General features: G+C 40.1%; 1 protein-coding gene across 2 annotated transcripts; it reads right to left on the reverse strand.

The window, feature by feature from the left end:
* Positions 1-391: 391 nt before the first annotated feature.
* On the reverse strand, positions 392-9,573 carry cdk9 (cyclin-dependent kinase 9 (CDC2-related kinase)). Of its 2 annotated transcripts, XM_059358517.1 has the most exons (9): positions 9,346-9,573; positions 9,099-9,212; positions 7,272-7,353; positions 6,961-7,051; positions 6,607-6,642; positions 6,232-6,398; positions 5,195-5,366; positions 2,035-2,183; positions 392-1,298 (listed from the first exon to the last, which is right to left on the reverse strand). In XM_059358517.1, exons 1-9 carry the CDS (start codon positions 9,387-9,389, stop codon positions 933-935), a joined length of 1,221 nt encoding a protein of 406 aa, XP_059214500.1. In that variant the 5' UTR covers positions 9,390-9,573; the 3' UTR covers positions 392-932. The 2 variants fall into 2 exon arrangements, with proteins under 2 accessions (XP_059214500.1, XP_059214501.1); XM_059358518.1 differs by lacking the exon at positions 6,607-6,642 and having other exon boundaries at positions 9,346-9,571.
* Between the last annotated feature and the right edge of the window lie 859 nt (positions 9,574-10,432).

Raw genomic sequence — 10,432 nt, forward strand, 5'->3', positions numbered from 1 at the left:
CCAGTATATTCCTAAAAGTGAGCCCGCAAGGCCTCGAGGGAAAAAAATGGCAAAAGTACTGACAGCTCCCCGGAACGGTAAACATAATTCTTGGTGGATACTTGGATATTATACTGCCACACAAAATATCGTGATGCTATGCTGTATTGATTTCCCCCCACCTCTAATGTGAATATATAGCATTACGGAGGTCTTTTAAGTGTCAAATGGAAAGAAAGAATGGATAAAAAAAAACTTCTCCATCACCCAGAACCTTTTTCCTGACATCACAAACTTGTTTTGACCTCCTACACTGGGCAGACAAAGCCCGGGCTGCTGATACATTTCATATTTCTTTAAAACAAATACATTCTGTTTGATCGTAACCACAGGAAATACCACGCAGTCATAGTCAAGTTGAACAATAACCATTTTTATTTTGGGTTTGTCACATTCCACCATGTGTTCAGAAATGTGTGGCGTCCTTGTAAAACGGTTTCAATAAAAGTTTCTTAATATAAATAAAAACCTGAATATACTGAACAGCCTTTTTAAGCGAGCTATTTTTATACAAAATGGTAATTGTGTTTGAAAATGTAAAACAACTAAAATGCACATACTAATAAAAAATAAAAATGAACAGGGGCCTTGTTGAATCAAGGCAGCAAAGCAAACACACCCAAGCCTCAGCAGTCATTGTCAGCTGGAAGAAGAACTTGGCTCGGCTTGCAAATGGTTCTTTATCAATCTGAACGTTATAACAGTCCTCCTGGTCCTCGTCCCCCCAGACACATTGCATCGTTTGCAATAAACTCACAGAACATTGATCTTATTAAGAACTGTAAAGACCACCAAGTAATGCAAACTGCAAACCAAGAGAAGGAATGTGTAGCTGTCCATAACATACGGCCGGTAAGGGAACTCAAACAACTGTCCGTAACCTTCTCCAACCACTAAAACACTCGATCGAACTCGGTCTGGCTGGTCGTGGCCGGGTTCCGGTTCTGGTTGGGCTGCTGCTGTGGCATGTGGCCTCTCCTCCTGGGCGGGGCCAAGTATTCAAACATGGAGGTGTTGTGGGTGGAGAGCATGTTTTTCAGATCTGACGGCATGGGGTCGGACCAGAAGAAGTCGTGGTTGAGAGCGTCGTCGCTGTCTATGCGCTGGGCCGGGTCCAGGACCAGGAGTTTATCGATCAGATCCAGGGCGTACGGGTCTTTGACGTAGGCTTTGAGACGGTCCTTCACCTTCCTCTTCTGACCTTTAGGCAGCTCCATTTTCTGGTAAAGCTCGTACTTCTTATCCACGCCAGGCCACACCTGATGGAGGGAGAAACGTTCATGATCCAGTTGACAAGGAAGACAAGTATTTCAAAATGCAGCTGCGCGCATTCTCACTGGCACCAAGAAATATCAACACATCACACCCGTTCTTAAATCTTTGCACTGGTTACCCGTTAGAATAAGAATTGATTTCAAAATACTGCTCCTGGTTTATAAAGCACTACACGGCCTTGCACCTCAGTACATCACAGATATGCTCATCACCTACACCCCAGCAAGAACACTTCGGTCAACAGGCAGTGGCAACTTCCTCATCCCTCACACCAGATCCAAAGGAGAAGCAGCTTTTAGTATTTATGCCCCATGAAAGTGGAACGCCCTGCCTGACTCAGTTAAACTTGCCACATCAGTAGCCATTTTTAAAAACAGATTAAAAACCTATCTTTTCTCTACAGCATTTGGTTGAATTGTGTGTATGTGTGGTTGTGTGAGTGGGTGCACATGTGTGAGTAAGTAAGTGTATATGTGGTGAATATGGAATAGCTTGTCTACCTGCACTCTTCAATTAATTTGTAATCGATTTTTGTTTGTTTTTTCTGTGTTTTTTGTTGTTGTTTTTTAAACTGTAACTATGTGTATACATTGTGAAGCACATTGAGTCTGCCTTGTGCATGAAATGCGCTCTATAAATAAAGTTGAATTGAATTGAATTGAATTTCCCCACTGCACAGCACCAAAGACACCTAAAACCCTGGTGAAAACCGCATCTTACCTCTGGAGTGATGGAGCCACAGAGTTGGCTGATGAGCGTGAGCTGATGCTGCTCAGTGTTGCCTTGCATTATGGGACTCCTGGTCCACATCTCTGCCATGATGCAGCCTGCTCCCCACAGATCGATGGGCGGGCCGTAGTCTCGCTCACCTATTACAGACAAATAAAGAAGTATTGCAATGCTTTTTAAACTTAACATCAATTACCCCCTTTTTTTTTTTTTAAACTCTTTATTTATAGATCGTTTTCATTTTTCAGTACAGGAAAGTAAAACAAAAGACAAATACAAAACACTGAACAATTACCCATATTCAAGGTCCGAGGGTGATCAGTAAAATCCAGAAGACAGTAGTATAATACCCAATACACGCATACAGTCTCACTCATTAGCCAAATAGGCTTGCCATTTCTGCCATCGTTTTTCCCCTAAATGTTTTTGAAGTCTGACTGAGTAAGTCATTTGCTCTAATACATGTAATTGATTGACAATATTAACGAAGGAATCTATAGTGGGGGCATTTTTCTGGAGCCAACATTTTGTGATGGCCTTTTTACTTGCAGCCAGCAAGACCTTCAGTAGGTGCATATCAGCTTTGCTCAGCCCATCTGGCATATTCCCAAGATAAAGAGTTGTAAATAATATATTCATATTAAAACATAAAACTTTTGAAATAATTTTTGCCACTTCCCTCCAGAAGAACTGAATGGAGGGGCAAGTCCAAAAAACATGAGCATGATCAACAAATACCTCTCCACATTCTCTCCAGCAGGCCAGTTGTAATTACCCCCTTTTTGACCAAAGCAGTTTCAGGGTTGGTTCGGAGCCAGTGCTGCTGTGGTTCGCAGTTGGTTCAACTTGCAAACCAGCTCTGAACCCGTTTCCTTTCCACAGGCTCTAGAGCCACGTCATTATGGCTGCGTCTCATCTCCCTTAATTCTCGCCTCCTCTATCCTCTATCCTCGCTTGAACCGGAAGTTCTTTCGCGGGCGCCATCTTTACGACCGTCCCAAAGCTCTTATTTGTGATCGGAGGATAGAGGATAGAGGAGGCATATCGGAGGAGGCACAAGCGAGGATACACGAGAGAATCCTATGCGGAAGTCTTTTAGCGGTGGCCCCGCCCCCTGACTTATTGAATAGATGCAGCAGCTGATCGGACTGATCTTAAACATCACAACATCGCTGTAGTTTGATACCGGAGTGAAGACAGATCACAGATTAAACTAAAGTGTGTCACCACAAGTTTTATATTTTATTTATATGATTCACCATGTAGTTAAAATCTGTTTTATTGTGACTCTGAACAACAAAAACACCACAAACATATATGTCTACATTTCTAATAAATTAAGAGAAAGATCGCTCTAGAAGTTTTTTTTCCTTTTCGTGATGTTTTTTCCATCATACAGATTTATTATGGATACTATTAAAGTAAAAAAAACAAAAAACAGTAGAGAGTATGAGAGTCTGTCTGTCAGCAAGAAACACTTTTACATTGTTTGTCATTTTCATCAGTCCAACGCGAGGCTGATCATTACTGAGTGACATAATTTACATTTTACCTTCCCTATCATATCACCTAATAAAATATTGGCCGGTGTTCAGCGGACACAATCATGTTCTGGGATATTAAATAATTAATTTATCACCAGGATCGTCTACTACGACGGCGTATTAGGGCAATATATGAAAAAATAAATAAATATGGACTACATCACCACATTTCATTCATTTCTACCTGCGGGATGTCTCTCCTTCTCCATCACTCGCTCTGTTTTGGGTGTTTTATCAGAATGATCCGACTGACGCTCCCCTCCTCCTCGCGTTCACACGGAGCGCTGTCTTTCAGACCTCCTCTGCTCCTTGTTGACAGTTACAGTGTGTAACGTTTGTCTAAACTTATTTCACAGCAGCAGGTTTATTGTTCTCAGCCTTCATTCCTCACGGTCATCCTCATGTGATGCGTCTTTACGCGTGCCATGGAGCCGGGTTTATGGAATCTTTATTCATCTTTGAAGTGTGTGTGTGTGTGTGTGTGTGTGTGTGTGTGTGTGTGTGTGTGTGTGTGTGTGTGTGTGTGTGTGTGTGTGTGTGTGTGTGTGTGTGTGTGTGTGTGTGTGTGTGTGTGTGTGTGTGTGTGCTTGCATTTGTGGCACCGGACGGACCCAGTGAGGCATGGACCAGTATTATCCCCCTCCCCTGGGTCCGTTTTTTTTTTTTCATACCTGGCCCTAATAGTTGTCCTAATATATACAGAAGTAATAATACATAAAAAAACATAAATAATATGAAGGCATTCCCGTGCCCCTGAGCTGGACACAGTTCACAGTATAAATACACAATGGAGGTTGTTATTCATGTGCAGGTGTTTGTTAAACAGAGAAAACACTTATTATTATTATTATTATTATTATTAGTGCATGTCTCCAGCTGTTAAAGCGACTGACAGCTGATCCAGCTGTGATCCGCTGCCGCCGTCATTAGAAACGGACGTCGCTTCACGTGACGCTTCGGAGGGAAGGACATCCCATGTCTCTTAAATCGTTTCCCCTCTCCTCGCTTCCCTCACTTGCGTCTCTCCATGCATCCCCGGTGGGCGGGACTAAGACGCAAGTGAACGGCGCAAGTGAGGGACGCTTGGATGCGAAATAGGGGTAATGGGATGCAGCCTGTGTCACTTCTAAGGTCTGTATATGTCTCCGCCCTCTCTGTAAGTATAATAACAACAGACTACATGTCTCTACAACACACCTGTGCTGCTAAACTTGATCACTATGGACGTTGAATAACATTCTTATGAACACTGAACATAAGATGTTAATGTTGGACTTTGTTGTAAGCTAACGCTAGCCTGCTAACGCTAGCACACGAGCAAACGCCCGCTAATGTTAGCAAACTACTTATCGCCCAAGTGGTTCACAGTTCAAGACCAGCAAAGAGTTGGTGCTGCTCTGAAACCAGTTTTCCTGGCCACCAAAGAACCGGTTTGTAATTGGGCACCATCTGGGAACCGGCTCTGGTCAAAAAGCACCAAATAACTGTTTCGGACGTTTGACGACGGTGGTTGAGATGCAGTATTGAACTGCATTCATTCATGGGTAACACCAAGATGAAAGTGTGCTTTTTACATATTTCTGCTTCTTTTTTTGTTTGTCTCTTACCTAGCAGCAGCTCTGGAGGTCTGTACCAGAGTGTGACGACGCGGTTGGTGTAGCGGTTCCCCTGGCTGTTTTTGGCCAGGCTGAAGGCTCGAGCCAACCCAAAGTCAGCCAGCTTCAGGACTCCGTCTCTGGTGATGAGCACGTTGGCTGCCTTCATATCTCTGTGAAGGATCTGATTCAAGAGACGGCAATATTATCATTAAGACCACAAGACATTACAGAGAGAGAAATTGTCACGAAATTGTAATAAAATGAAGACTAAATATATTCACGGATGTTTGAAAAAAACAAACAAAAAAACAACAACTCTCCTCTCCGTAAACAGCCTCTCCTGTCCTCTCCTCTCTGCTCTGTGTAAACAGCCTCTCCTGTCCTCTCCTCTCTGCTCTGTGTAAACAACCTCTCCTGTCCTCTCCTCTCTGCTCTGTGTAAACAGCCTATCCTGTCCTCTCCTCTCTGCTCTGTGTAAACAACTTCTCCTGTCCTCTCCTCTCTGCTCTGTGTAAACAGCCTCTCCTGTCCTCTCCTCTCTGCTCTGTGTAAACAGCCTCTCCTGTCCTCTCCTCTCTGCTCTGTGTAAACAACCTCTCCTGTCCTCTCCTCTCTGCTCTGCTCTGTGTAAACAGCCTCTCCTGTCCTCTCCTCTCTGCTCTGTGTAAAGAGCCTGCTGTTCTGTCCAATCCCTAGGGACTATTTCTCTGTCTGAGCAAAATCAATCATTCTTTGTTGTTGCTCTTTAATGTTTAACAGGATCAGTTTTGGTTACAAACTTCTGGCGCTTGTCATTACCAGTGACATTAACCCTTCAAGGAATGTTCTGTTAAAGAAAATCTACTTTTCAGACCCGGGGTACAGAGGGTTAAGCTACATTCTCGTAGCTCTTTCATAACATTTTAGCTGTTGTGTGTTAAATTGATGGTGGGATCAGTACTGTGTCATCTTATTCTAATCTCCAGAGACCTGCCAGTGTATCAGCTCTCTGTATTAGGTATTTTCCATATAGATCTTCTGGACAGTTATCTTTACCAATGCCTCACCTTGTTTCTGTGGATGTAGTATAAACCGTTGAGCAGCATCTGCATGACCTTCTTGATCTCTGCCAGGGTGAACTTTACATTTGCGTTGCTCAGCAGCCCGGCCAGGTCATGCTCACAGAAGTCAAACACCAGGTAGATGCTGCCTTTGTATCTGTTGAACTGAGTCGCTTCAAGAACAACGACAGAGAAAAAAAGGAAAATTAAAACACATACCAGCGATTAGGCCTGCCACAATAATTATGACTTTTCAAGCCAAGCAAAAGTTATTGTGGTTCTGTCCAAATTCAGTATGATATCTTATCATCCATTGTGTACAATGTCAAACATTTTACCCAACATGTTGCTATGAAACAGCAGCCGTGCTGAGACGTTTACCTGTCATCGAAGCTCTTCTCTCTGTGTTGACCTTTACTAGTACACACACACACAGCTAAAATGTCATTACTTTACACTGAAAGGGTGAACATTCATTACAATGCTTGTATATTATTGTACCAGTGGAATTAAACAATCCAAAAATGACAATAACATCCATAATTGATTCTGGGACGGAGTAATGTCAAACAAAATGTGTTTGTGTTTGTGTCAGGCCTACCAACAAGCATATTTTATGCAAGATATGCTTCTTGCTCCTATTCATGGTAGGGCAAATGAGTCAAAAGACAAAACTGCACAAACCCAGATGAGGGCAGAACATTGATTGTTTGAGCAAAGACTTGCGACACCTACCTTTGGTCCTGCAGATCTCGATCAGGTTGACGACATTCTCGTGTTTGAGCAGCTGCAGGATTTTGATCTCTCTCAGAGCTGTGATGGGGAACTGAAACAAAGCAGCCAGAGGAAACACTGATCAACTAAAAGACATTCAGCCTGCTGTCAATACTATAATTATCCAGCGAGAGCAGGACAAAGACAAGCAGCACTATGAGCAAAAGATGTACGTAGTGGGTTCTAACCAACTGTCACTCAAAAAATTAAATTAAATGGGTTAGCAGGACATTCTGCTTAAATAAGTAATTCAACTTTAAGTCGTTTCTTACCCCTTCTTTCTCATTTTCCATTAAAACTTTCTTCAGGGCAACTTTCTTCCCGGTCTGCCTGTGCTTTGCTTTGAACACCTCCCTGTGAAGTGTATATTTCAACATGAAAAACAGCAAACAATAACAACCCTTTTACATTGCCAACAATTTGATTTTGAACACTCACAAAGAAGGAAAACAGAAAAGACAACTACTTGTGTTACTACTTGTAGTCAGTGGTGGAAGAACTATTCAGATCTCTTACTTCAGTAAACGTACTGATACCACACTGTGACATTATTCCACTACAGTAAAAGTCCTGCATTCAAAACTTACTGAAGAAAAAGTACAAAAGTATCAGCATCAAAATGTGCTTAAGTATCAAAAGTAAAAGTACTCGTTATGCAGAATGGACCCACTCAGACTGTTTTATAAATTCTAAATATATTATCACATTATTTGTATTGATGCATTTATGTAAACAAAAAAGGGTTTTTATTCAAAAAGTAAGAAATTAAAACAAAAAATGAGGATGTATGATGATCAAAAACAAGTTATTTGCAGGAGATTGATAGGGATGGGACTGGTCGGAAAATGTGCCCACTGTCATTAGTTATTTTGTCCATAACATTTTTCTATATGCTGTACCCACATTCTGTTTTGTTTTTTTACTCCTCTTTTTTGTCATTTCTGAGCACTTCTGTGTGTTTTGTGTTCTGGAAAATCCAATAAAAAAATATTTTTCAAAAAAAACAAACAAAAAAACAAGTTATTTTAGGTAAACCTACAATACTGAATGACGAAATTAATTTATTGCAAAGATATACAATATAAACACTTAGTCAGGTCACTTTAGACCATGTTGTGCATCAAAGGGTTAACTAATTAATACACTGTTATGTGGTCTAATGCAGTAGTTCTCAACCTTTTTGAGTCGCGACCCCCAATTTAACATGCATGTTGTCCATGACCCCCGCTCACTGAACACAACTCACACGCACAGTTCAGATCACCCAAAAAAGAAACAAAATTACCAAAAAAAGGAAACAAAATGACCAAAAAAGACACAAATTGACCACAAAATGATCAAAAAAGACACAAAATGAGTAAAAAAAGACACAAAATGACCAGAAAAGACACAAAGTGACCAAAAAAAGACACAAAATGACTAAAAATAGACACAAAATGACAAAAAAGGAAACAAAATGACCAAAAAAGACACAAATTGACCACAAAATGATCCCAAAAAAAAGACACAAAATGACCAAAAAAAGACACAAAATGACCTAAAAAGACACAAAATGACCTAAACAGACACAAAATGACCTAAAAAGACATAAAATTACCAAAAAAAGACACAAAATTACCAAAAAAAGACATTAAATGACCAAAAAGACTAAAACACATTAACACATGAACACTTTAACACAGTGGAGACAGAGCTGACTTCCAAAATGATTTGGTGACCCCCAGAAATCATCTCGCGACCCCAATTGGGGTCCCGACCCCAACGTTGAGAACAGCTGGTCTAATGTATAAACGTGTGTAATCACTTTAATTGATACATTTCTTGTTCAATATCGAGCTGAAAAGTAACTTAAGCTGTCAGCTAAATGTAGTGGAGTAGAAAGGACAATACTTCCCTCTAAATGTAGTGCAGTAGAAGTATAAAGTTACATAAAGTGGAAATACTCAAGAAAAGTACCTCAACATTGTGTTCAAGTACAGAACGTAGGTAAATGTACTTAGCTACTTAGCCTAGCTCAATGTGGCTAAAGGCAGCTAACACTGCCACACATAACACATTGACAGATAAACTAACATGATGAATGGTTTTATGTGGCTCACCCAAAGGTTCCTTGTCCTATTTTTGCCATTTTTTCGTATTTGGAGAACTCGTCGCAGAAAGGAAACTCAACTCCGTCGTAGTATTTGGACATGATGGCGGCCTCCCGGTCGGGCCTGAAGACACATTTCACTCATATTAGGACATTTATCTTAATACAAAAGATACACTGAACACCTCCAGGTGTAATTCAATTCAACTGTAATCCAAATATGTTTTCAATTATATTGTAAATAGCTTTATTCTTACTTTTCAGCCCCACCGGCGCTGCTGCTTGTTTTGTCTCGCTGCATCTCTGTTCGTGTCTGTTTCAGTTCCGAGACGTTTGCAGTACCTCCGTGAAACTCAGGCCCCTAACGTTCAGCAGTATAATCAAATGTTTTATTATATAATTAATAATACTAGAAAATAGAGATATATAACTGTAGACATCCTAGCTACATTATTCATACACAATACAATTCACTTAACGCATAACATCATTGTTTTATATGCTATTTATGCAACAGTTTGTGTAAAACTGATAATCGGGGCAGCACATGAAGGCAGCATCATGGACCAGAGCAGAAAGGAAATGAACTGGATGCGCCCCCTGGCGACCCGGAGGAGTCAAGACATGCAGAAATGTGCATGGAAATCATAGACTGCATATATGCATATATTAATTATATATTTTTAATGGTGGATGTAACTAAGTACATTTACTCAAGTACTGTTCTTAAGTACAATTTTAAGGTACCTGTACTTTACTTAGGTACTTCTATTTTATGTAACTTTATATTTCTACTGGACTACATTTTAGAGGTAAGGCAAATATTTGTACTTTTTATTCCACTACATTTAGCTGACAGCTTTATTTACTTTCCAGGTCAAGATATTGACCTGGTTATTATAATTATTTTTTAAATAAAGCGCATAACAGTATATTAAGTAGTTACAATGAGCCCTGTCTTTACAAAATTAAAACTCTTATTGCATAAATGCATCAATACAAATAATCTAATAATATATTTAAGAATATATAAAACAGTCTGAGTGGGTCCATTCTGCATAACGAGTACTTTTACATTTGATACTTTAAGTACATTTTGATGCTGATACTTTTGTACTTTTACTTCAGTAAGTTTTGAATGCAGGACTTTAACTTGTAGTGGAGTAATTTCACAGTGTGGTGTTAGTACTTTTACTCAAGTAAAGTAATCTGAATACTTATTCCATCACTGTATATATTATAATGTTGTTGTTTGTTTAGAAATAGGGTTACATTGTCACGATTTTTATTACTGAGTCATAGGTCAGAGTAGACAAACATATGTTCCATGTTCCTATTTTTGTT

Source organism: Centropristis striata, chromosome 19 (genome assembly GCF_030273125.1).
Source record: "Centropristis striata isolate RG_2023a ecotype Rhode Island chromosome 19, C.striata_1.0, whole genome shotgun sequence".
In the NCBI taxonomy this organism is placed as follows: Eukaryota; Metazoa; Chordata; class Actinopteri; order Perciformes; family Serranidae; genus Centropristis; species Centropristis striata.

What these genes read in the sequence shown, in the direction of transcription:
- cdk9 (XM_059358517.1), bottom strand. Translation starts at nt 9,389, where the DNA reads ATGCAGCGAGACAAAACAAGCAGCAGCGCCGGTGGGGCTGAAAA. An exon ending in AGCGCCGGTGGGGCTGAAAA is followed by an intron (nt 9,213 to 9,345) that starts GTAAGAATAAAG and finishes ATGTGTCTTCAG; the next exon opens with GCCCGACCGGGAGGCCGCCA. An exon ending in TGGAAAATGAGAAAGAAGGG is followed by an intron (nt 7,052 to 7,271) that starts GTAAGAAACGAC and finishes GCTTTGTTTCAG; the next exon opens with TTCCCCATCACAGCTCTGAG.